The sequence below is a fragment of the Amblyomma mixtum genome, chromosome 5 (genome assembly GCF_055824585.1).
Source record: "Amblyomma mixtum isolate Tamu chromosome 5, ASM5582458v1, whole genome shotgun sequence".
NCBI classification, from domain to species: Eukaryota; Metazoa; Arthropoda; class Arachnida; order Ixodida; family Ixodidae; genus Amblyomma; species Amblyomma mixtum.
Window position 1 is genome coordinate 17,729,713 of NC_143016.1, and position 27,329 is coordinate 17,757,041.

At 49.2% G+C, this 27,329-nt stretch overlaps 1 protein-coding gene across 4 annotated transcripts in view; it reads right to left on the reverse strand.

Annotated features, from left to right (window-relative positions):
• LOC149341410 (steroid 17-alpha-hydroxylase/17,20 lyase-like) overlaps positions 1-12,995 on the reverse strand; it is a 29,704-nt gene extending 16,709 nt beyond the window's left edge. The window contains exons 1-3 of one of the 4 annotated variants that reach the window (XM_089543507.1): positions 12,822-12,995; positions 10,416-10,560; positions 9,582-9,760 (exon numbers count right to left, since the gene is read on the reverse strand). In XM_089543507.1, coding sequence (XP_089399633.1) covers positions 9,582-9,741 — 160 coding nt within the window. In that variant the 5' untranslated portion in view covers positions 9,742-9,760; positions 10,416-10,560; positions 12,822-12,995. Of the gene's footprint in view, positions 1-9,581; positions 9,761-10,415; positions 10,561-12,121 lie in introns of all 4 variants that reach the window. The other 3 variants (XM_089543505.1, XM_089543509.1, XM_089543508.1) reach the window with 3 other exon arrangements.
• Positions 12,996-27,329: the final 14,334 nt, after the last annotated feature.

The following is a 27,329-nucleotide window of genomic DNA, read 5'->3' on the forward strand; positions in this document are numbered from 1 at the left end:
TCGTGAAGTTTACGATGTTTTCATTGCGTCGGTGTATGGCGCTGCCTTGTACTCTCTTAGAAGATCAGCGCTCGTAGGCTACGCAGCGGCGTTAGTGCCGATCGGTTTTATTTACCGTAATGGATTTTCGTTACCATTACTTTTCACACACCATTGTAAACTACGAAGTAGAAAGATTGCGCACATTTCACTGGAATAATTAGTTGAAGGAAATTAGCATGCTATTACTTAATCAGAGAAAAATAAAAGATTAGAAGAATAACGAGACACATGCCGACTCTTAACAAAGTTTAATTCGAAAATTTTATGGTTTGAGAAGCTGTGAGAGATTCGAGTAGGGCTCACAGTTATTCGTAGTGCATATTTTGCCCATTTTTGTACTGCATGCTTCTCCAGCTTCGTTGATTAAGCTTCAATTCAAAGCCGCCACGTTTCTTGCGGCTTCCATCTCATTTACGTCAAGGTCGCAAGGTGATTGCGTAATAAATGAGGAAAGGCTTCGTGTTATTGAGAATATTGCAAGGAAAACACAGTTCTCATCCAAGATTTCCAGCCAACACAAAAGAAATTGTTTTACTATTGTTTTTAAGATAAGGGAAAAAAGAAATGGGGTAAGGCTTCTCTCCAAACCGTAGCTAGCGGTGAACAAGTGAACAGAAGTTCAGTGAGGGGTCTGTGCGTGGTTAGCTTATGCGAACTCTGCACACTCAAGCCAATTTCTGCTCACGCAGTGACAAAAAGTGCCCCACCCCTCCCCCTGCTAGGAGGTATATAACGACCAGGTAAATAGAATATTAAAGTTGAATATAATATAATATAATATAATATAATATAATATAATATAATATAATATAATATAATATAATATAATATAATATAATATAATATAATATAATATAATACAATATAATATAATATAATATAATATAATATAATATAATATAATATAATATAATATAATATAATATAATATAATATAATATAATATAATATAATATAATATAATATAATATAATATAATATTGTAATGAGGCGACTCGCACAATTAGTGTGGACGGCCAGTCTTTATTCGAGCGGTGCTGCTAAGCAGGCCAGCGTTCGCAACCGCGCACTCGAGCTTCGTCAGCTTCGTCTTCTGACTTCTTTCTCTCCTTCGTCGGCGCTAGCCGCTGAAGCATCACACCCCAACTCCCTTTCTTACAATACCCCTGGGATGAAAAGGCGCCATCCTGGCGGCCTAAGGGCACGAGACGATAGCTGGGCCGTAGTAGGGCTTCAGGCGGTCTAGGTGGTGCACAATTTCACGGCCGCGGCAGCGATTATCAGACGAATGCGTGATGGGCTCGACCAGATAGTTAACTGGGGATGTCTGCTGAACAACGCGATAGGGGCCTCGGTATTTGCTCAGCAGTTTTGTAGACTGCCCCGAGCTGGAGGAGGGCACCCAAAGCCAATCCAAGGATTGAGGAACATAAGACGGCGGCAGACCGGGGGAAGCGGCGCGGGCGCTTTTCTGACGGTGCTGGTCGTGAGAAGTAAAGGAACGAGCGAGTTGACGGCATTCTTCGGCATGCGCAGCGGCCTGAGAGACGGTTTTAAATTCGGACGAATCGGGGCGGTAAGGGAGTATGGTATCTATGATGGAGGAAGGCTCGCGGCCGTAGAGAAGAAAATGAGAGGGCGGAGTCGGGCTGGTTGGTTCATGTTGAATGGAACGGCAAAACAGCGCTGATGGACGGGACGGAAGAAGATGAGACAGACACATGCGCTGACAGACACATCAGCGCATGTGTCTGTCTCATCTTCTTCCGTCCCGTCCGTCAGCGCTGTTTTGCCGTTCCATTCAACAGAGAAGAAAATACGGGGGAAATCCAGTAGTGGCTTGCGTTGCAGAGTTGTAAGCGTAGGTAACGAAAGGTAGAACGCGGTCCCAGTCTGATGGATCGGCAAAAATCTACTTGGCCATCATGTCACCGAGGGTCCGGTTAAAGCGCTCGGTCATGCCGTTCGTCTGCGGATGGTACGAAGACGTCGTGCGGTGAACGATATGACACTCCCGAAAGAGGGCTTCCACGACGCCGGCCAAAAAGACGCGACCCCGATCGCTGAGCAATTCCTGAGGCGCACCGTGACGAAGAATGATGTTCTGAAGTATGAAAGCGGCTACGTCAGAGGACGTCGCAGCTGGTAACGGGGCAGTTTCCGCATAGCGCGTGAGATGATCAATGGCGACGATGATCCAGCGGTGCTTTGCGGCAGTGATGGGAAGGGGGCCATAAAGGTCAATTCCAAAACGGCCGAATGGCCGGGCGGGACCCGGTAAAGGTTGCAGAGGAGCAGGTGAGTGCGGTGGTGGGTTCTTGCGGCGCGGACATTCCAGGCAAGAGCGTATGTACTGGCGGACAAAACGGTACATGTCCCACCAATAATATCGAAGGCGTAGGCGGGTAAAAGTTTTCAGCAGACCGGCATGAGCGCATTGCGAGTCGTCGTGATAACTGGCACAAATGGCGGAGCGGAGATGCCTCCGAATCACGAGCAGCCATTTGCGACCATCCGGGATGTAGTTCCGACGGTACAGCAGCTGGTTACGAACGACAAAGTGATGAGCTTGACGACGGAGCGCTCTAGAAGGGAGGCGCGCTGAGCGGTTGGTTAAGAAATCTAGAAGAGAAGTAATCCAAGGATCCTTGCGCTGCTCAGAAGCCATATCAATGTTGTCAAGCGAAGGTTTGAGGCCGGAAATAGATGGTGGGTCAGGATCAGAGGTCACAGGGGAGCGCGAGAGAGCGTCGGCATCGGAGTGTTTACGACCGGAACGATAAATGAGCGGAATGTCATAATCTTGTAATCCAAGGATCCTTGCGCTGCTCAGAAGCCATATCAATGTTGTCAAGCGAAGGTGTGAGGCCGGAAATAGATGGTGGGTCAGGATTAGAGGTCACAGGGGAGCGCGAGAGAGCGTCGGCATCGGAGTGTTTACGACCGGAACGATAAATGAGCGGAATGTCGTAATCTTGTAAACGGAGAGCCCAACTAGCGAGGTGGCCAGATGGATCTTTGCGTGAACACAGCCAGCAAAGTGCATAGTGATCTGTAATGACATCGAACGGGCGCCCATATAAGTTAAGGACGAAATTTTGTGACCGCCCAAATAATCGCCAAACATTCCTTTTCTGTAACGGAATAATTATTCTCCGCTTTTGTGAGTGTACGGCTGGCGTAAGCAACGACGTACTCATTGAAACCAGGTTTTCGCTGAGCTAGAACGGCACCGAGACCAATGCCGCTGGCGTCCGTGTGGAGTTCTGTAGGCGAGGACGGGTCGAAATGGCGCAAGATCGGAGGAGAAGTGAGAAGCTAGCGCAGCGTCGCAAAAGCTTCGCATGCAGGGGACCAAGCCGACAAGTCGTGGCTACAAGCCTGCTCTTCCCCTGGAGCTACGCCACGATGCCCCGGCTACCAGGCTCTACCACGACGTCCGACACCCCGGCCCAGCCTGCCCAGCACCTCTACCAAGTGTAATGAGGCGACTCGCACAATTAGTGTGGACGGCCAGTCTTTGTTCGAGCGGTGCTGCTCAGCAGGCCGGCGTTCGCAAGCGCGCACCCGAGCTTCGTCAGCTTCGTCTTCCTTCTTCTTTCTCTCCTTCGTCGGCGCTAGCCGCTGGGGCATCAAACCCCACTCTCTTTCTTATAATATAATATAATATAATATAATATAATATATATATATATATATATATATATATATATATATATATATATATATATATATATATATATATTATAATATAATATAATATAATATAATATAATATAAGATAATATAATATGATATAATATAATATAATATAATATAATATTGTAGCGTGCAACGCCAAAAAGAACACCCGCGCAGAGACGAAAAACCTGCGGCGGTCCCCTAGTGGTTCGAGCGCGCGCGAGAGAGCCAACTAACTTCCTCTTCTAGCGCATGCGCTACTTCTGTCTCTTCTTCTAATGCATGTATCACTGCCCCCCTCTTCTGCAGCATCGACACGATGCGGCTGGGAGTGAAAAGTCAGCGAAAGGGTAGAACACAGCTGCAGTGGACCGCAGTTCAGTCAGGTAGCCGGTCGTGGTAAGGCTTCATGCGAACAACGTGTACGACTTCAGTTCGGTGCGACCGGCGCGATGAACAAGCTGTCGGGGCGGGAGCAACTGCATAAGTCACATCACTGATGCGGCGCACTACTTCGTAAGGGCCGAAGTATCGGCGCAGCAGCTTTTCAGAGAGCCCGCGGCGACGAACAGGTATCCAAATCCACACAAGGTCGCCGGGAGCATAACTGACGAAACGGCGTCCACAGTTGTACTTAGTGGCGTCAGCCTCCTGTTGACGGTGGATGCGCAGGCGGGCCAGTTGACGCGCTTCCTCAGCACGCTGAACGAAGGTATCTACGTCGATGTCAGCGTCAGAGTCGCAGTAAGGGTCGACGGGCAACATAGCATCCAACGGAGTGCTCACCTGGCGACCGAAGACAAGCTGAAAGGGGGTCAGTCGGGTTGTTTCCTGCAGGGTGGTGTTGTACGCAAACGTTACGTACGGCAGAATGGCGTCCCAAGTTCGATGCTCGACGTCAACGTACATTGATAGCATGTCGGCTAGTGTGCGGTTGAGTCGCTCTACCAACCCGTTTGTCTGCGGGTGATACGCCTTAGCACGTCGGTGGCTCGTGTGCGTCAGAGTCATCACGGACTGGGTTAAGCGGGCCGTGAAAGCAGTTCCCCGGTCAGCAACAACAACGGCGGGTGCTCCATGACGCAAGACAATGTTGTGGACGAAGAACTGCGCCACTTCAGCAGCAGTGCCTTTGGCAAGAGACGTGGTCTCAGCGTACCGTGTGAGGTAGTCAGTCGCAACGACTATCCAACGCTTTCCAGACGAAGACTTCGGAAATGGGCCAAGGAGGTCCATGCCCACTTGATGGAAAGGCGTCTTCGGTGGATCGACGGGGTGAAGAAATCTGGCCGGTTTCAATGGAGGAGTCTTCCGACGTTGGCATTCACGGCATGTTTTGACGTAGGCCTGCACCGATGGGAGTAACCTGGGCCAATAATACTTTTGTCTAATCCGCGCGAGTGTACGGCTGACTCCAAGGTGGCCGGCGGATGGTGCATCATGACAGGCACTCAAGATCTCAGACCGCAGCTGTGATGGTACGATGAGTAGGAACACTTCTTCGCTGTTGGCAAAGTTGCGCTTGTAGAGAACACCAGACCGTAAAGTGAAGGTGTGAAGCCCTCGAAGAAAAACACGCGGAATGGGAGCGTCACTGCCTTCGAGGTAATCGATGAGCGGCGCCAACTCCGTGTCCGCCCTCTGAAGCTGCGCCATTTGGGTGGTACTAACAGAGCCCAGGAAAGGAAAATCATCGGTGGTTTCTTCGGTATTGATTGGGATAGGCGCGCGCGACAGACAATCCGCATCCTGATGCTTGCGGCCAGACTTGTAAACTACTGTTAAGTCGTATTCTTGCAAGCGTAAGCTCCATCTAGCCAAGCGTCCTGAGGGGTCTTTGAGGCTCGCCAGCCAGCATAAGGAGTGGTGGTCGCTTACCACACGGAAGGGTCGTCCGTAGAGGTACGGTCGGAACTTGCAGATGGCCCATATCACTGCAAGACATTCTTTCTCCGTCGTAGAATAATTGGTCTCGGAGCGCGTAAGTGTCCGACTAGCATAACTGATGACCCGTTCTGCACCGTCTTGCCACTGGATCAGTACTGCACCAAGGCCAACATTGCTGGCGTCAGTGTGGATGTCCGTGGCAGCATGCTCGTCGAAATGGCCGAGTATCGGAGTGCTTTGCAGAAGGCTGCGAAGCTCGACAAATGCAGCCTCTTCGTCGGTCCCCCAGAGGAAGGGCGTGTCGTCACGGGTCAGTGCGTTCAGCGGTTCCGCGATTTTCGAGAAATCTTGAATAAAGCGCCTATAATAGGAGCACAGGCCTAAAAACCGGCGAACGGCCTTCTTGTCAGTTGGGCGTGGAAAACCTGAGACGGCAGCAGTCTTGTCAGGGTCCGGGCGAACACCTTGTGCGCTGACAACGTGACCAAGAAAGCGAAGTTCCTCAAAGCCAAAATGGCATTTCTCGGCTTTGATGGTGAGTTGCGCGGATTTGAGCGCTTGTAGCACAATGCGCAACCGCTCCAAGTGTTGGTCAAAGGTGGGCGAAAATATAACGACATCGTCCAGGTACACCAGGCAGGACTGCCATTTCAAGCCGGAGAGGACAGTGTCCATCATGCGTTGGAAAGTAGCCGGTGCTGAGCACAGACCAAATGGGAGCACTTTAAACTCATAGAGGCCGTCAGGCGTCACGAAAGCCGTCTTCTCCCGGTCTCTCTCGTCCACTTCGATTTGCCAGTACCCGCTTTTAAGATCCAATGACGAGAAGTATCTGGCGTTCCGCAATCGGTAGAGCGCGTTATCTATCCTGGGCAGCGGGTAAACGTCCTTTTTGGTCACGCTGTTAAGTTTCCTGTAGTCCACGCAGAAACGCAGAGTATTGTCCTTCTTTTTGACAAGAACCACAGGCGATGCCCACGGACTGGTGGACGGCTGAATGACATCGTCTGCAAGCATCTCGGCAACCTGATTCTGAATGGCTTCTCTCTCCACCGGGGAAACACGATATGGGCGCTGGCAGACGGGTCGCGTAGTCTCGTCAGTGATGATACGATGCTTGGCGAGTGGAGTTCGGCCGACCTTCGAGCACGTAGCGAAACAGTCCGCAAATTCTGCCAAGAGGGCCGACAGAAGATCCCTCTGAACCGACGGCAAGGCAGGATTTATTCTGACTGACTGAAGAACGTGATGTGGGCCAGCATACTCCGGAGAGGGTCCTCCCACGGTGCACAAACCTGGAACCTCAGCAACGTCGTGGAGGAAGGCAATAGCCATGCCTTTGGCCAGGTGCTGATATTCGTTGGCAAGGTTAGTCAGGAGGACGTGGGTGCGGCCGTCACGTAGTTGGACGAGACCTCTTGCAACGGCAAGTCCCCGCTTAAGCAGCAGTGGACTATGGCTGTCCGCTAGGCCCTCGTAGTCATAAAAGAGGTCGTTCCGCACGAGCACCAGAACACTGCACCGCGGCGGCACCGTGACGTCGTTCTCGACAATGCGCAGAGCGTTGCTGTAGGGATCGCGGGAGTCAAAGCGCGCCACGGCCTGTTTGGTCGAGAACGTGACATGTGCCTCCTGAAAGTCAATCACAGCGCCGTTCGACTGCAGGAAGTCGATCCCCAGAATCAAGTCTCTGGAACACTCGGGGAGTACGACAAATTCACCAACGTACGTAAAACCACTAATCCCAACTCTAGCCGTGCACTTGCCCACAGGGGAAATTAGGTGGCCTCCAGCGGTGCGAATGGGGGTCCCCGTCCACGGTGTCAGAACCTTCTTAAGTTCTCCAGCGAAGGCACGGCTCATAACAGAGTAATCAGCACCGGTATCGAGCAGCGCGGTAATGTCAGTGCCATCAATTGTCACACGCAAATCGGATGCAGCGTATCTGATACTGTCGCTGCCTCTCTCTGTCCGGGTATCGTCGGCTCGAGGGTTCCGCGATGGAGGATCTTGACACGTCCCGACGTCAGCGGCCTTGCCTCCAGAGGTCGCTGGTGTTAGTTTTCCCGACGCGGACTCGGCGAGCGACGGCCAGCAGAGCTACTCTGGCGGCCAGGGCTGGAAGAGCGATAACGGAGAGGCGAAGGGGAACGGGACTCGCGCCTTCCAGAGTAGGCAGGGTTCTGGCGAGCCCAGAGATGCTGTGCAATCTCATGCGGTCGTTCGCCGTTCTGAGGGCAGGGTGCGTCGGGATGGAAACCGCGAAGGCCCACTTGGCGGTACGGGCAGGCGCGGTAGAGGTGACCAGGCTCCCCACAGTGGTAGCAGAGAGGCCTGCGGTCCGGTGTACGCCACAAATCCGACTTGCGAGGGCGTGGCCCAGCTGTAGCAGATGCGGTTGCAGAATACGTGGCGATGTTACTCACGGAGGTCGACGGGGTCACACCGTAGCCAGGCACGCTTGCGTGACATGTGCCGATGTTGCTCACGCCAGGCGTTGGGGTAATGGGACCGTAGCCTGTCGTGCGACGTACAACAGATGCCTACGTGGGTCGGTCATCGAACCGAGATGGCGCTTCGGGGACAGGAGGTGCCTGCGCAGCCTGTCGCACCTCGTCCCTGACAACTTCGGACAGCGCTGCCAGCGGCGCAGGTGCAACCTGAGGCAGATGGATCCGTTGCAGTTCCTCCCGGACAACGGAGCGAATTAGTTCAAGCAAGGTGTCTGCACTGCCGCCGAGACACGACGAAAAGCCTTCGGGCACCATGCAGTTGATGTCCCGGTTGTACTGGCGTGCCCGTTTTTGCAGCGTCGTCTCCATCGTGGTCGCCTCGGTTAGAAATTCCGCCACCGTGCGGGGTGGGCTGCGCACGAGGCCCGCGAACAGCTCCTGCTTAACCCCACGCATGAGATGGCGCAGCTTCTTCTCCTCTGTCATGTTGGGGTCGGCGCGCTTGAAAAGACGGGTCATGTCTTCGGTGTACATGCGCACGCTTTCGTTCGTGCGCTGATTTCGGGAGTGCAGCGCAGCTTCAGCCTTCTCCCGGCGGTCAGCGTTGGGGAACGTAGCCAGGAGACTCCGGCAAAACGTCTCCCAGGTGGGAAGTGTAGCCTCGTGGTTTTCAAACCACGTCCGAGCAGACTCTTCCAGGGCAAAGTAGACGTTATTCAGCTTGCGCTCGTCGCACCAGCCGTTGTAGCGTGCGACCCGCTCGAACGTCTCCAGCCAGTCCTCAGCGTCTTCGAACACGTCACCGTGAAAAGATGGCGGTGTTCGCGGTGGGTGGCAAAGGATCGGCGCCAGGGGCCTGGTGTCAGCGGCCATGGCAGTTGGACTCGACGGTAGAGGCTGGATCGGCGGCTGGGTCCTGGTGTCAGTGGCCATGTCAGTTGGACTCGGCGGTCGAGGCTGCGTCGTCCTTGTTGGCGGGGGAAGGGGCCCAAATTCAGGCGACTCTCCGCGGAGACGGCGGCTGGGTCGCTGGTGAACCGGTGTGAGGTCCGTAGTGACGCTGTACGGAGTTTGCAGGTCGGGAAGCGTACCCAGCACTGCTCCACCAAACTGTAGCGTGCAACGCCAAAAAGAACACCCGCGCAGAGACGAAAAACCTGCGGCGGTCCCCTAGTGGTTCGAGCGCGCGCGAGAGAGCCAACTAACTTCTTCCTCTTCTAGCGCATGCGCTACTTCTGTCTCTTCTTCGAATGCATGTATCAATATAATATAATATAATGCCCAGCTAAATACAACAATAACATTAATATAAACAACGAAAAACAAGGAAAGGTGCATCGCAGAAGTTAGAAATTCACAAGCGCCGCAGCTCAAGCAGCTAATACGCGAAAATATTTTGAAGCTAACCTGCACTCGACTGTCAGACACGCATTTTATGACGTGCACCGATATGCCAGTGTCAGAGGAAGCAACCGCGGCCGGCAATGCCGTAAGCCGTGAGAAAGAAATCTGACTCACTGAGAAGGTTTCCGAATATTGGCAACGGGAATGGTCCTCTGGGATGCTTGGACACACGGTGGTAGAAGCTGGCCACCAGGTAAGTCACGGCGAAGACCATGGCCGTGGTGATCCACCGCCAATCCCACAGGCAACACCCGAATGTAGCGATGACACTCATGGCTTAGCCGCTATAGGGCCTGGCAAAAAAAAAAAAAAAACGGTGAGAAATGGGAAGTTTTTGCCTCGCGTTTCGTCAGACCTCCTCAGTTTCTGTGCCTTTCAAGGCGCCTCACTTCGATGGTGCAAGCGCTATCAGAAAGTGAAGCTAGGAAGAGAAGCAATGAAATGCATCTGCTATCCTGACACTTCTTGTCTGTAGAATAATATACAACAAATTTTAATATGATCAAATAACAATGCGATATAATAAATATAATTAAAAGCTTCTCACTCTGCCAAGAAAGAAAGCGTCCATGAAAGGATATCAGAGGAGCCTGGTGAACTCTTTAATACCCAAATTTTGAAGGAAATACAGAAAAAAGTTAACCTACACATTATACTAGCTTACCTACCCACATTCAAAAGCCAAAATTAATTTTTTGTCCAACAAACGTCTTCCCATTTCCCCTGCACCATTTGTCAGAAATTCACAGATGAGTAATTGTTGAACGCACGCATGAATTCGCCCATTCGCGTCCCATTTTTCTTCTCGCAGCTCGCTCACAGTGACGCCAAACATCTTGACCGCAAAGTGGTGGCAGCTGAGGGCATGTAGACCTCAAACTTTTTATCAAAGTTCCAAGCAATAATGAGTATACGGACATTAGGCAGTAAAACGAAAACGCTACTCACCAATTCGCGCTTCGGGTAGAAAGACGACAGGTCAACTATCCACGGTCTAGGTATCCCTTTCGTCTATCTGGAATTCGTGATGCGGCGCTCAGACCGATTCCACTCTCCATGCACGCGAATGATTTTCCTCCTCGCCGCTTCCTCCCTGCAAGGCGGAATTCTACGCTTGTTTCGCTCTCTCCTAAGTCTCCACGGTGAGTGGATTCTCAGTCCTTTCCTGGCGCCGCCGCGGTGGCTCAGCGGTTATGGTGCTCGGCTGCTGACCCGAAAGACGCGGGTTCGATCCCGGCCGCGGCGGCTAGAATTTCTTTGGAGGAGAAATTCTAGAGGCCCGTGTACTGTGCGATGTCAGTGCACGTTAAAGAACCCCAGGTGGTCGAAATTTCCGGAGCCCTCCACTACGGCGTCTCTCATAGCCTTAGTCGCTTTGGGACGTTAAACCCCATAAACCAAACCAAACCTTTCCTGGCAGCTCCCGTCGGCGCACGCGTGGCCGGAGTTCAGGCGTAAGAGGAAAAACGCTGGCCGAGATGACGTCATACGGGCGTCAGTGCTTGGTCGTAGATTGCTTTTCATAAGGGTTGACAATTTCTGCCCATTTATTTTTCTCATGGCCGACTGCAGGTGCGCTTTGTAAAAGGGGGCGACGCGATGGCGCCGTCCGCCCGGATGAATCGCGCGTTTCGTGAACTTTTTAATTTGACCTTTGCTGCTAATCATAATAAAGTGTAAGCCGTGGCGAGAAAGAGAGAGGGAAATGCACGACAGCCAGAGATGAAAATACAATACACAGTGAATTAGTTCCCTTGGTCATTTCTATTTGTCTGACCCCTGAGTTGAGGCCGAACTTCTCAAGTTTGGCGCTGACCTCGACCCGCGACCCAAACGTCTTCTCTGGTCTCGATCGCAATTCAACAAAAAGTTAGACCGAGCACACTAGGTCGGTCCTGGCTGTAATAATAACTAGGATGGCAGGTCAGCAAGACCCGGCGCTACTCTATACCAACGATGATGCGGAGTTCAACTTCTCGACTCAGCGTTTTGATTACCGTGCCACCGTGTGACTGAAATTTCGGATTTGTAAATATCCCCTGTCTCCGAAATTAGCTCCAGAATAGAAAACCCCTCGCATGTTCTATCACGAGAATCACTGTCGTCTCATTTATAAAGGGAATCAGAACCGGAGAACATGAGAGAATTCTCCGTTCATTCACCAAGAACCATCATAACTGAGATCTTATTCTTGCGCACAGCGCTACGATGCGGTAACAGCAGCAGGAGAACGCGCGTCCAAGACCACTATGGCGAATTACAAAATGAAGGTTTTGGGGGGAGGAGCGCTCCAACTCTTAGCGAGCTAGGCCCAAGTTAGCTATACATTCCTCGCGAAATGATAGCTCTCTTTTAGAAGAATGAAAGTACAATGTTTTAATGTCTAGAAAGCGCATCGAAACTACAGCACATTCTTCCGGCACGCGCAGGGCAGCCGCCAGAGGCGCCCGCGCTACATCCTGCCATTGCTTTGCCCTCTTGGCAGTAGGGTCAAAAGAAGCTTTGTGGAGCTTCCTCTGAGAAAGCTCCCGTGACTTGTCGTCCCATTGTTAGCCTGGTCATTCTCCGCAGCAGCACTCACACCGCGCTTTCTCAGACAAGGCCGATCGAAAAACGTGAGCATGCCATGTAAAAGCAAGTGATACAAAACTCACCTCGGCTTTCTCTTCGGTGATCCCAGCTTTCCGAAGCAGCTAAGTTTGTGAAGAGGTCGCCAGCTAAGTAAACAGGTGTGTTTATTCGTCGGCGTCGTGCCAAGCTATGCCTAGCTTTACGGCGTCCCCCTCTCTTCGTACGGCTAAGAAATGGCGGCGCAAAAGCCATCTCTGTCAAACGCAACAGTCATGGCCGAGCAAGTGTGGTCGCGGAAAATGCAGAATAATATTAAAATTGCAGAAACTGCTCAGTTTCGCTGCTGAACTCTGCGCTTGACACTTGTCCTGAGTGCAGGCGTAGAAGATTTTTTCTTAGTTCTATCGCGTTAGGTTTTCTGAATATTTCCGACACGCAAGTGAACGACGTACAGAGGCAATAAAAAGAAATGCAAACAGCGCAGCGCCTGAGCGCTTCTCTCCACATTTCTTTTCAGCGCGCTTGTACATAGGGCAACACACTTGTCTAGAACGACCGAACTGTGTGTTCCGCAGCTCCCAGGAAGGCAAGAAATGAAGATGAAACAATATCAATTTAACTGCGCATGCTTGCATCCAGACTATTTTTGATCAAATGCTATCGCTATCTATCCGGTGTTCAGCCCGAAACACGCCGAGAACACGTTGTAGACAACAGTTCTGTCCTCTGTACCTGAGTGGTCAAGTAAAGACAGTCATAGACAACTGTAGCGTCTTTTCTTACCATTCAGATACTAGAGCGATGAAAAGAAATGCAGACAACGGAGCACGTAGATGCTGCGCTGTTCGCTTTTCTTTTTATCCAGACAGTCCCTTGTTCCGAAGCGCTGGAAAAAGTGGGAGCCTTGCAGCACTTGACTGGCGTCAGGGCCGGCGCCGGCTAGACACTATACCATACGCTGACGGGCAGCGGGGCGTGTGTCTAGCTCAGCAAAACAACGCCCGACCCAGCCAACTCTTGATAAGCACAGAAAAGCTGCCTTGCCTTGACCAAGCAGCCTTGCGAAACAGCCTTGCCGTCTGTCGCAACGTGATAAGAGCGTAGATTTTCAAAGCGTGGACTCTGTCCAGCTGAGGGAAGGAGCTGAGATGGTAAAAGCTATGAAAAAAGCCATGACCTGATGGCTTCGTGCGTCGTATGAAGGCACTATGAACTAAAAGCTGCGTATAAAGCAGAACGAAATTCTTCCGGGCTAGTTGGTGTGATTCCATCTGTTGGGGCCAGCGTGAACTTTGGGACTTAGGGAGGCCCACAGAACACAAGGCTGAGTTTATACCCTCTTAAGAACATAACAAGGCTTTACTGGAAATTCATGTCGGGACCAGCCCTCATCAGTATTCTCTATTCTATTCGAAACGTCAGTAAAGCCTTATGTTTTTAGGCGTGCGTCAGCAAACATTATAAGTATACATATATACCAGGTGTCCCAGCTAAATGTAAACAAGCTTTAAAAAAAAACACGGAATGTCATAGCCGTGTGAAATCAACACAGGGTTGTTCAAAGTCGCGTGACCTAGTCTGCAGTATTTTTTATTCTTTAGAGTTAATTAGCTAAAGCTAATTAGCAAACTTTTTAACTATTTACTTTAAGAACAAAGCGTCGATTGAAATTTTGTTGATCGCTTTAAAAGGGAGCTGGTTGAAACGTTTGCAGACACGTACTGTTTACGTAAAGTAATTTTTTTTATCGACCTTGAAACGTAACTCACACAATAAAAAAAGCTTTCACGTGACAACGGTCCTGAGACATGCCTTAGAGGACAAAATCCGGTTTTATCTGAAATGGTCTCCCCGCTGAGTCTTCGCGTGCACATTGGGGCAAAAATTTGAGCAAGCAGCTGCTCACTATAGCTTTCTTTTAAGGCGAATAATTAAAGCTACCTAAACTGTACCTTGATGGAAACACCGCTGTTGGTGGTTTTTCGAAAAGATCTACAGCTTCTGCATTGAAACTTTCTTTCTCTAGTTAGTAATTAGAAAGATAGATAATTAGGCTTAACTTGACTAATTAATTCAATTAGAAGGCCGAAGACCCTCAGTTAGTTTCACTGGGCTAGGGCACTTCGTCTATTTTAAAAGCTTGGTTACATTTAGTTGGGACGCCTGGTACAAGAACATAGACGCAAGTAATGATAAACTCTCCAATGCAGTGAAATTACAGAGCGCCGTATAAGGTTATGAAGCGCAAACACTAATTGCCACTGTATGATGCACGCGATTAGAATCCAAAAAACAGCACCCTCGTGTGACAGTTACGTAAGATTCGAGTAGTTCACATTTTTCGTAGCTTGTCCAAGAAGTCGTCGATAATCAAAACGGGCCGCCTCAGCCAACTTGGTTCCCACTTTTGCTTTGATGAAAATTAGGGCAGACAGAATACAAATCGCATGAGAGGTGAAGACAATAGGCGTTACAAGCAACTGCTTATTTGATCAGAAGACCGCATATCCCCTGATAGGGCATATTATAATTTATTTATTTATTTATTTACAAAATACTGCGGACACTGAGTCCAAGCAGGGTGGGCGAAGAAGTCAATCAAACGACAAAAAACGCAACAGTTCAAACAAAGGACAACACAATACAGCAATAATTGGTTAAAACTCATGAGACAATGGTTTAACTAGCTGATTCCAATCTGTTATTGTGCGTGGAAAGAACGAAAACTTGTAAGTGTCTGTTCTAGTGAATATAAAGTTGTTTCTCTCTCTCTAGTGAATATAGGGGTTAGAGAAGTGGGATGGTGTTGACGAGTTTGTCTGGTTGGTGCCAGCGTTAAGTATGATGAGGGATCCAAACCATTTGTTATGTAATAAGAGAGAAATAAATTCTACCCTAAGCTTTCTTCTCTGATGTTCAAGTAGTTCAATTTTATTAATCTCCATTAAAGTGGTTGGGGAGTCAGTCCTTGCATATTTATTAAAAATAAACCTGACGGCTCTTCTCTGCATTCTTTTTTCCAGATTTTTTACGTTAAATTGAGCATACGCCAGACCATATATGCACGCCAGAACGCATGTGAAAAAACATCGAAAAAAAAAGCACGTACAACGTCCACTCTGACCATAACTGTCAGAGACAAAATATAGGAGCTCGTGCTCAGCTGTATGCAGAGATGACACGTGTCAGTGACTTAACCTTTTTTCTAATGTGAGATACTTCCAAGTCAACCGCTCTTGTTGATCTGAAATTTCACCAAACATTATCGTCCCTTTAAATCATGACACGCGTGCATTCGTACGAATCAACATGACGAGCCATTAAATATGCACCTTTGCCTGCACTTGGTGACTTTTTTTTGCATGTTTTTCGTGTCTCCTGCTCATACAGTTGACTTATTTGCTGTTTTGTTCATCATTGAGGGGCAAGCACGAAAATGTGGAACAAGAAGTTGAGAAAAGGACGCAGCTCGCGAAGTTATTCCGGGTCTTCAATGGGGCGTCGATAAAGGGATCGATGTCATCCCTATCGATCGCCTCTTTCTAGCATTAGGTACGGCTGCCGAGTGCGATAAGCGCAGAAAGGCAGCAGGCGTCTTGACCGGCTCAGCGGAATAGACCGCAGTGGAGAAGCTGGCGCTGACGCAGCACTGCCGGTTCTTCCAGCAGCGGTAAGGCGTCGGCTGACGCTCGCTAGATATGCAAGGTTTGAAAACGACAACAAATACAGTTAAAACACTTGATGCCAGATTTGGTGTGTAGGGACAAGTGACAGCGGCGCTCGAAAATGTCTTGAAGAGTACGTACAGAATTCTTAGCTGCGCATCGCAATGAGATTCGTCCTGAGAACTGTTTGGTATGTACCGACGGTTGTGTGCGGTTGACCGAATACGTGCGCTAGAGGTAGCGCTTTCATTCTAAGATGAAGCAAAGCCTGTACACAGCCAGCAAGTGAGGCATAAAATAACGGGTCTGCTTATGCGTTTCATATTCATTGGGACAGGGAAGACAGGGTTAGCTTCGATGTAAAAGCTTGTTTTGAACTCGCAATGTTTCTAGTCGCTCTCCTCTACTGCATTTCTCTAAGCTGAATTTTGTACTTGAACGATAACAAACAAAATATACACTTTACCTTTTCTGCTTCTTACCGGGCAACATTGCTCACAGCATTTGCTTTCTGGTTCATCTCATGACGCTTTTATTTCACTGAAAAAAAAATCATAGTTACGCATAGCCATCTGGTTTTTTTCAGGTATTTCTCCAGGAAGTTAAAGCTCTTGTGATGCAAAACTGACTTTTGATAACATGTACAAGCAACTCATTTAAATAGTTAAAGGTTATTATCTGGCACTACTGCTCAAAATAAGGTGATATTTAGTCAAAGGAAGCCGAATCGAAAAAGAAGCAGTTCATGATGTAAAACTGCGTTTGTATTCAAAGGAAGTTTTATCACACCTAAATGGAATATCCCATCGCGATCACAGAGCCCTAAATTGCCGTTTCGGTAGATTTGAGAGACACCTTGTTGCTGTGCGTGATCTTCTCAGCTCCACATTTTAGTTTCAGAGCGGTTTAGTAGAAAGCAACACTAAAGCACCTAGATTAGACCGTGGAATTATGAACCAGCCGCTTTCGACCCAAAATGCACAAGAAATTAATCACCACAAAACTACACTGAGTAAATGTTGCTCTCGTTATAGCCGTAGGTGAAGTTACAAGGTATCAAGAACGATGGCGCACCAAATATCTAAGAGATCAACAACTGACCTGCGTACTTTGATGCCTCACTATGTAGGTGCGCTAGTTTTCATTTACGGACCTTTCTGAATAACCCAGAAGAAAAAAACGAATTCTGGCTAACGCATATATGAACACGTGGGGATGCGGCGGTCATTCCTAAGCAATGGCAACACTGATTGCTGATCAGAAGAGAAGGGGAGCGCAATTTTGGCTAAGCTGCACGTTTCAGTGCATTCAGTTTTTTGCGAAACAATCATGAAACCTCAGAAAACACCCAGTCGGTATATTGGTGTGAATTCTGAGTGTGTGTAATGAATTATTCTGGCAGATTAAAAAAAAAAACAAAACTAGCTGAGGTTTACCTCTGGTTAAACCGGGCGAGTTGCGTAAGCAAGCAGCAACTGTTTTGCCCGAGGCGAACGCGCGTATTTATTCCCCGTTTCCCTCCCGCTTCCTCTCTCCACATTCCGACACATGCGTCGAGAGCGTACGACTAGGCGCTCGCCAGCGGCGGCGGCGCAGCGACGGTCCTGCCGCCTAGTGGAGCGCGGCTGAAATGGTTGCTATGGCAACGGCGCTCCATCTGTTGGACCTCGGCCACCGCCGGGAGCTACGCGATGGCTTGAAACCTGGCGCAGTATTGCTTACGCAATAAAAAATCTCCGCGCTTTTTCTCGGGAGTTTCCTTGAATGCTTCTCGGACTGGATAGGCAGCTAACGAAATAGAAAAGAAGGAGGTCACATGAGACAACGTTGTATCAGGGAACGAATACGGTCCCGTACGATACCCGGTTACAAACCATTCCTCATTTCTTCCGGCTTGCATTTTAAGACTATGCACAAAAAACGAAGCGTAGAAAATGGATTCCACTGACTGTCCTGCGAGGTTCCGTATTATTATTGTTATTATTACATGCACTTTTTGTAAGTCGTAGTATAGAAAGCGGCAATAATGATTTTCATTATTAATATCATTATTATTACTATTATTATTGTTATTATTACATGCACTTTTTGTAAGTCGTATTGTGTCACGACCATACCAAATTGAACTGTAAAAGAAAGCAGAAAGGACAAACTCTCGGTCCAGCATTCAGCCACCTAAAAAGTGGTCAAATGCGCTCATTCTGGAATCACAACTGAAAAACTTTGAAAGGAAAGGGCAAAAAACGTATAATTTTTATCTCATAATTTCATGCTTTACGTTCCACACCGGTCATGACGTCTCTCTCTACTCACACAGTCTCCTGCTTGCCGAGTTCAATGTTTCGTGCGACCCACATGCGACACGTGTTGGTATGTTTCGTATGTTTTACTTCTCTAGAGAAACTAGGGAGCGTCGCTGACCTGACTACGTCGACATGTTTTTGCTTCTTTGTATGTTTGTGTATAAGCTGCGGAGCTTATTACAGAATCCGAAGCAGGCCGCAAAGTGCCTCAAAAAATGAGTCAAGGCGCCCCGTGGGTGAAGCCACAGGCACGTGGCTCTTTAACAAGTTGTTTCGCAGCAATCTGCGCTCAACCGGAGAAGCGAAAAAGACACGTGTTTACGCGACGAGTATATCTAGGAAGCGGCATGGTCGGCGTATCTTAGACGAGCATCGATGCGCGCTGTAGAGGTGATGAAAACAGACCGGAAGACACGTGCGGTGGTGTTTCGACACGGATTACTATTTTTGCCGCTGTCTGGTTCGTTCAGACACGGAAACACGCTTGTTTTTCGCAAAAAAGTTAGTTATTGGTCGATCGTACGGCCATCACTAGATACGGTTTGACTAATGAGCGTTGTCGCAACGACCGGGCAGGCTTTGTCAGTTCAAAACACGCATTAAACATTGAAATATGCTTCTTCGTTGAACTGGCCTTTCTCAAGCCTTGAGAGGAGCAAGATTCTGACGCAAATGTAGACTCGTAATAAATATCTCACGAAGAGGTACATTTTAACTTTGCTACATAATTTTGCGGCACACAAGTACGCGTCTTTATAAATGCAAGGCGTTTCACCTATGACTGTCCTCGCAGAGTTCCTTTGCGCGAGACTTCAATTTGCTATGAGATATATTTGAAAAGGAAATAAAGACGGAAGGAGTAGCATCTCTAGATTTTGATTTAAATGCCCAGCTAGGCATTACAGTGAATTCATCCTCTTTGTCAGCCTGGAGAAGACGGAGCGAGTGGTCGCGTAGGAAAGATGGCACACGTATCCCTGGTAGACCATGTTCCATTTACAAACATGGCCCCTTTGCCTTCCTAAACTCTGCTGGGGTTCCAGTTCGCGTGTTTTTTAGAACTTTAGAACTTTTATCTACAGTCAACGTACATATAGTCTGAAGAGACACCACACTTGCAAAAACAAGGTGTATGCATTGGGTCCTGCATCCGTACAGCCTTTATTGTAACAACAGCTTGTACAGCCCGTATAACCTTTATTGTTTAAATTTTCCCCACGTACAGAACTATATCTACACACTCATGTGCGTACTAGTACACACGTTCGTGTTTGTCTGTGTGTGCTCACCTGGTTTCGACTAGAGGCGCCCCGAGAAACTGCGTCTTAGGTCGAGCCGTGGCTCGAGAATAACAGCGCAGTTGTCGAGCATCACCATGAGTCTATGGGCCAGCCATAAAATAAATACATCGACGTATTTACGAGGCCACTCGGTTCCCTTGCTGTGCAGGTACTTTACGTTGTGCAAGGCTGCTGGAGGCGAACAAGTAAGCTTTAGCTGCATTGCAGACTATATGAGGACGAAATCACTTGAAAGGGGGACAAATTGGCAAAGTCCGTTAGAAACCAGAGCTCGAAAAAGAAAAGAGCAACAACGATTGCTTTGCCGAAATTGGCTCGGCATGTGAACTGCGAAATTCACTCGGCAGAAATGCATATGGTTTATGCGCATACGCCTCGCTGAAGCCCGGCTTCGAAATCCGGGGAAGTCCAGCTGTCTGGAAGGCGAAAGTAAGAAATCCGTTTCTCGGCTGAAGCATTTCTAATAAGTGTTGATCTGTCGTAATTGGACAGCGTAGATTGCCTGTATTATTGGAGCTTGCTGGTCAATGTGTGTCTTTAACGATAGCTTTATTTCTTCATGCAAACCAACTTTTCCACCTGCTGACGCTGATATTCCACGAAACGAGATTGAACCACGCGTTGCTGACATAGCGATAGCAAACAGCATGCGATAGGCGTTCAACTGCTACGTAACGGGAGTCAGAAAATACTTCGGGGTTGTTATGTCGTAGTATACTGCCGCTAAAGCTTGCTAAGTACGGTTTTCATCAGTGCAATTTCTTTCTTTTATTTATTATGATTAACTCACCTCATCATTATCTCTCCTTCACGCAGGGCGAATCTTCTTGCGTTTGCTTTCGAAACGACCCTATAGACTGTTCGTAAGGGATCTTATCATGTGTGCAGGCTGTAGTGCTGCAGTAATGACTGTTCGCCAGCATGTACGTTCTTTATGTACAACGTTTTGAGTCCTGTGTAATTACAGCAAGTTCGAACGCCTCGGCCATTCCGATCTCGATGACCTCCAAGGTCGCGTATTCCTGCCAGTGATTTGCTTCATTTACTTTGCTGGTCTCATGTTCGCCCATTAAAGAGTCCGCTGTCAACGACTTCGTCCATTTACCTGTCTGTTATCAGTACCGCCAAAAGTGAGTACTATGTTTGTCGGTGTTTATCAAGCCGTTTCAAGACAAGGCCAAAATACGCTATGTCGAAAATAAACTGGTTTCGCGTTAGCACTCCTGCTTTAAATGGACAATGAGGAGAACTTCATCGAATTTGGTTCTTGGTAGAAAAACGATTCCATGACCTTTCCTGGGTATGCAGATGTCTTGTCTGGCAGCAAATTGTACATTTACGGCAAATAAAATCACATTTAGAAACTCTCCCGCCACCTATTCAAACTCGTGACGTCTGCATCATAGAGGACTCCGAGATCACTGATTTGGTGTCAATGGCGGTGCAGCCTACCCTCTGGAATCCACAACCAAAAAAACTGCGTCGACGCACTGGAGTTTACTTGCGCAATCGGCAGGTAATGGCGGCCCGTGTGCTGAAGAAGCTTTGTTTTCAGTGCAAGTAAATTTGAATCGCGGTGTTTAACGTTCCGAAGCGGTACATGAGATATCACGGACGCCATAACGGAGGGCTCCGGAATAATTTAGATCACCTGGAGTTATTCAACGTACACTGATATCGCACAACAGACTGGTGTTTTTGTATTTAGCCTCCATCGAAGTACGGCCGTCGCCGCCAGGATCGAGCCCGCGACCTTAAGTTCAGCAGCTGAACGCCAATGTCCTTTCAGAGCGATAGGCGCATTTGTGTCGCTACGAGTTTCGTGGGTGAGAGAGAAAGAACAAAGCGCGGTTTCTCAGTCAACATATAACAATAATTCGGTATGCGTTGTACACTCATCATCGGCTCCGGGACGGGATCACATAACAGTGAACCTGTTGGCGAACCTACCGGACTCAGCCTACCTCCATTTATTAGAATACATCAACCAGATCTGGGACGGTCGTCCACTCCCTCCCGAGTGGAAAACGTCACTTGTGACGTTTATCCCTAAAACAGGTAAGGCCGTGAATACGGACAACCTGAGGCCCATATCACTGACCTCATGTGCGGGCAAGCTTATGGAGACGATGGTTCGGGATCGCCTCTCTCCATACCTGGAGAGTAAGGGCTTCTTTGCAGTTACCATGTTCGGGTTTCGCCCCCACATGTCTGCACAGGATGTCCTTCTCCAGCTGCACAGGGATGTAATACGACCCACAACTATGCAACACAATGACAAAGCCATCCTCGCCCTTGATCTGAAAGGAGCTTTCGACAATGTTAAACACGGAAGCATCCTGGCCAACTTGAGTTCTACCGATTGTGGGGCTAGGGCCTACGCGTATGTAAGAAATTTCTTGACTAATCGCCAGGCCTTTCTTCGGATTGAGGGCGAGGAATACGGCCCTTACATGATGGGAACACGGGGTACACCTCAGGGAGCGGTGTTATCACCGCTCCTGTTCAACATAGCTATGATGCACCTCCCAAGCCAACTGGCCCGGGTGGAAGGCATTCAACACGCGTTGTATGCAGATGACATTACAATTTGGACCACTGAGGGGAGCCTTGGGGACATGGAGGCCCGCCTTCAGCAGGCCGCTTCCATAGTCGATGCGTATGCCATTGACTGTGGGCTCCAATGTGCTCCAGCGAAATCAGAGCTTTTGCATGTCAGAGCGAACCCAAAGGATAGGACAGCAATTCACATCTCTCTGTCAGGAGGTCCTATTAGAGAGGTGGAGGAGCTCCGTATTCTGGGCCTTTTCATTCACCACAGACTCAGACCGGACTCCACCATTCTGAAACTCAAGAGAGTAGGCGAACAGGTAGGGCGCATGATCCGCCGCGTTTCCAACAAGCGGGGCGGTCTGCGGGGCAGGGACGCGCTTCGGCTCGTCTATGCCTTCGTGACTAGCCGGATCCTCTACGCCGTGCCATATCTCCGCACTACTAAGCAAGACGAGGCGCGAATAGACGCTGTCATCCGCAAGGCAACTAAGCGAGCCCTGGATCTCCCGGTGACTACCTCTAATGCCAAACTCAAGGCATTGGGGGTGCTAAACTCCTACCAGGAGCTGCGGGAGGCCCACCTCGTGAACCAATACACGCGGCTCATGCAGACGGCCCCTGGGCGCCGCCTGCTAAACCGCTTACACATCCAACACGACTGCACTCCAGAGGAGGCGGAGCGTATCCCAGTACTGTGGCGCCATATGCTCTGGGTCTCCCCGCTCCCCCGTAACATGGACACCGACATGCACGTAAACAGGCGACAAGCGCGGGCTCGGGCTCTTGAGAGACAACACGGCTCCCGACCCGGTGTATATTATGTAGACGTAGCAGGCCCATCGCCCACGGGATTTTACACGGCCGCTGTCGTTCACCAGGAAATGCACGTTGATGGGCTCTCTTTTCGAGCCCCGAATTCAATGCGAGCCGAGGAAGTAGCGATAGCGCTTGCTGCCGCCCACGCCAATTCGAGAATCATCATTACGGACTCCCGAAAAGCATGTGATCATTACTTGGCAGGGGAGATCTCCCCCTTAGCTGCTTGCATTCTAAGACGGACTGCCACTGATCCAACACCCAAAAGAATCATTTGGGCTCCTGGCCACCAGGGTTTACGAGGTAATGAGGCCGCTGACGCGGCTGCCCGAGCGCTTACTCACCGGGCTCCTCATCCCAGCTCTTCTGGCTCGGAGACTAACCAGCCGCTGCTGCGATTCAAGGAAATTATAACGCATTATAGCGACATCCACCGCCTTTTCCCGGCCCCTGCAAAGGGGCTGAGTAAGACGGAGGAGCGAACTTTAAGGCGCCTGCAGACAGGTACTCTACTCTGTCCTGCAATCTTAAAGCATTACGATCCTAACACGGATGGGCGATGCCCACACTGTGGGGAGACCTGTGATATCTTCCACATGGTGTGGGCATGTACTCAAAATCCCCACCTCCCCCCTTCCCCTACCCCTTCCAGAGAGGCATGGGAGACTGCCCTTCTCAACTGCTCCTCGCTTGAGTCCCAAAGGGCTCTGGTGAAACGGGCTAGAGACGGGGCATTGTCATGCGGTGTCCCGGACTAGGGACGCCGACCATGTAGCGTGGCCACTCTGTGGCTCCCAAACTCTATTTCAGAAATTAAAAGTTTTCACCACCACCACCACTCATCATCGCAACTTAGTAAGAGACGTAGCCTGGCATGATGGCGCCACAGTAACTCTTTCTCATAAAAACCAACTTTACACAAATGAGCAAGGCTATCCAAGCTATTGCTGCGACGAAACGTGCGTGTTTCGCTTGCAGACGGGTGGCATGGTCTATATTTTCTCTAACTATTGCGGCTGATGCACAATACGTCGCTTGATGCCGCTCGAATACGCAGCTGCTCTATTTTTAGAATGAGCGGGAAAATCTCAATTCAGTTATCGCCAAGAGCACCAAAGTCTTCTGGTAGAATGGCGCCGAGAACTGGCCTTTTGGTTTTATCCGGTTTAACGTCCCAAAGCGACTCATGCTATAAGGGACGCCGTAGAAAAGGGCTGCGGACAATTTCGACCACCTGGAGTTCCTTAACGTGTACTAGCATTGCACAGTGTACAGGCCTCTAGCATCTTGCCTCGACTGAAATGTCCCCGCCGCGACCGGAATCGAACCTGCGCCTTTCGGGCTAGAAGCCGAGCACCACAACTACTGAGCCACCGCCGCGACGCTAAGATCTAGTAGAGGCAAACATGCGTTAAACTGTAATGACGGAGACCTATCGTGCTTATACCTGCACCACTTCGTGGTTTTCTTCTGAGTAAAATTTGGGGCTCTTGTGCACGTTTTGAACGAAGTAATTACTGACAAGTCTTTAATATTCCGAACCAGAAGAGCAGTTTGGGCGAGTTGGTCTGAGTCCCAATAAACCGCACCGAGAAAAAAAAAATCGTTCTCAAGGAAGGTAACATGAACCACAGGGCTCGTGTGGGCGGTGTAAATTTCGTTAGCGTTAAAGGCCCCGTTACGCAGAAAATCCGACGTCGGCGTTGTCGGCGTTGTCGGCGTTGTCGGCGTCGTGAGCGATAAATAGGGCGTTGGCCGGCCCAGGCAGCCACCCCGGGCGAAGCAACGTAGGTACGCAGCCCAGGTCACGCGACCTTGTGGGGTCATCACAACCTGCCCATCGGACTGTGAGAAAACTAACCACACTGGCAGGTGGCAGTTAAATTAATGCTTGATTGCGAGAGGTTGCTCGGGAGAGCAACTTGAGTCGCACAAGGCCCACCGGTGGTCGCACCTGCCATCGCAAGGCAGTGGCGCACCCCTTTACCCCTGCACCATTGCGCAAGGAGTGGTATGAGAACTCCTCCCAGGGACATATGAATGTAAAGTTGAGAATGTCCTATTCCGCATATATGGGCATTAACTCATTAACGCTATATAGTGTCATATCCTTCAGCGGGAGCTTAAGTGTCCCTTCGAATTTCTTTTTTGTTCTTGCTCTTGTGGTGCTGTCGCGTTTTTGTTTTCGCTGCAGTTTGTTTGGAACCAGTCTTATATAATGAATCGTGCCACTCACAATTCAGGCAGCAGGCAAGTTTGAACACATTGCAATATAGGACACGCCTCTAAAACGGGACAGCGCTCCTTTTTTAGCCTCTTTTCTGAGAGCGTTGTTTGCTGCTGCTTTTTTTTTTGTTCTCGAGCAGCTTTCCTCTACGGCACCGGAAATGAATTTTATGACACAAACTACCATTCTAGATCACGCTATTCAGGCTTCGTTCCGCTTTCTTCTGCAGCAGCTGTTTCTAACATCTGGTCTCTAGAGGATTTCAAGCGCACCTTTTTGTCTTTGTTCTTATTCTCGAGGTGGGCTTTTCAGTGCAGTTGAAGCCGCGCGTACCGGACTCTTGCGCACCTGATTGGTAGGCAACACAATCTTGTGACAAGCTGATAAAAGTATTAGAACTTCGAAACAGTACCGTCCCTTGAAACTAGTATTAAGCATCGCCCCCAGATGTCACGTGGAGTGGCCACATCACCAAAGCAACAAAAACGAACAAATTTTTTTGTAGTTAAGTAGTGCCCACAAAAAAATGATAGAGCAACTCTAGTGATTTAGATTATTAACCGGGACGAACTGATTAATCTGCTTTTGGATCCGATAAAGAAGAATGGCGGCGACTGCTTCACGCTGACGCTTTCTGTGTTCCCGCTGTTGGGCAGTCTTCCGAATACGAGCTTATTTGGGCAACATCCTGCTTGCTCTTGACAAATGGCGGGAAGTCGTTAGCAGTCGAGGCTGTTCGACGTTTTTTAAGGCGAAAGCCTTTAATAGCTCATACTCGTGGCCATGACTGTCCGTCCGTTACACCTGAAGTGAAAGTCGTAACTAGTCATTACTAGTCACAAGTCATGACTAACTGTTCATACTAGAAAAAAGTCATATAATCTTGTGCACAGCGAGAATCGAACCACCATCCTTCCGTTCCATAGCCGAGCGTGCTGACCACTATGCCACGCAGACTTCCTGCCAAAGCATATGCAGTTCTCCTTGTCTAGCGTAAGGTCGCTGGAAAGCGTTGCGGGAAAGGCTTTCGCCTCATCGCACTTTGGATCGCCAATGTGCCCCTTCAAAATGTTTTTTCTCGTTTTCTTTTCTCGACTTTTCTTCCTTTCTACAGATCCCCGAGTCTTCCCTCTTCCTGGCCACCTGCGACCATATCTGAAGCTCTTGGGACGCTGGTCCCAACCTTGTTTCTTTTCGTTCTTCTTAATTATTGGTTTGGTTTACTAGGGTTTAACGTCCCAAAACAACTCAGGCTATGAGGGACGGCGTAGTGAAATTTCGACCACCTGGGGTTCTTTAACGTGCACTGTCATCGCACAGTGCATGGGCCTTTAGAATCTCGTCTCCATCGAAATTCGGCCTGCCGCGGCCGGTGTCTAACCCGTGTCTTTCGGGCCAGTAGACGAGCTCCATATCCACTGAGCCACCACGGCGGCGCTCTTCTTAATTATCATTTCTTTCGGGGCCTCTCAGCCCTACAAACCACCTTTTCCCGGCCCTGATTTGTGCCTTTTTTTCTTCTTCTTCTTATTGGTTTTTCTTGAATTTTCTCTTGGGCACTGGCTCCTTTTCTTTTATTTTCAATTGTTTTCGCCTGCGATAACCTCTGGTTCGGGGGGGGGGGGGGGGGGGGGCTTCTTCTCGCATTTTTTTTTGAGATTTTTTTATGTATTTCTTGTGAGTTTTGCAATAAAGGGCCTAGCCCATTTCGTGTCCCCGGTGTTTACACCGCTCGCGTTCATATGCAGCCTTCATATTGCGACGATGCTCGGTGCGACGGTCGCCTTCGCGCTCGTCAGCGCGTAAGGCAAGATTTTCTCTGCATCGACTCTGGGAATCACGGTGGCGTACCTGAGACCCTCCTTACTGCTGCGAATCGGCCACATATAAGACCTTTTCACTGTTTAGAGCTTGATTAAGCTGAAGCAGAGTGGCGAATACATTCTAACCTTGCTAAATGGGATGCGAAAACTGATGAAGAGCGAGAAGCGCGAAGAAGAGCGGCAGAGAAGAGGCGGCTGATGAAGTTGCCGGAGGAACGTGCTATAGAGAGCGGAGTGCGAATAGCTCCAGAGACCGCCGAACAGAGACAACGAAGACTCGAATCGCATCGGGCAGCTCATTCGGCTTATCGCAAGAGGAGATCCGAGGAAGGACTGCAAGCACATGTGGGTGCAAATCGAACTTTCAAGCTTATAGAAAGCTAAACAAGGATAAACAAAGCTAAGCAAGGACAAACGCGTATAGCGCGCCTAGGTCGCATTTAGCTTAACGCGGTAAATCGGGGGTCATTTTTTATCCTATGTGTTCTTTCTGTGTTGCATTTCGTGATTTCAATATCATCGCACTGCTAACACGAAATTCTGAGGACCTGTTGCACTGCCACGTATTAAGGTATATCTTTCCGGCGTGTACTTTGTGTTTGG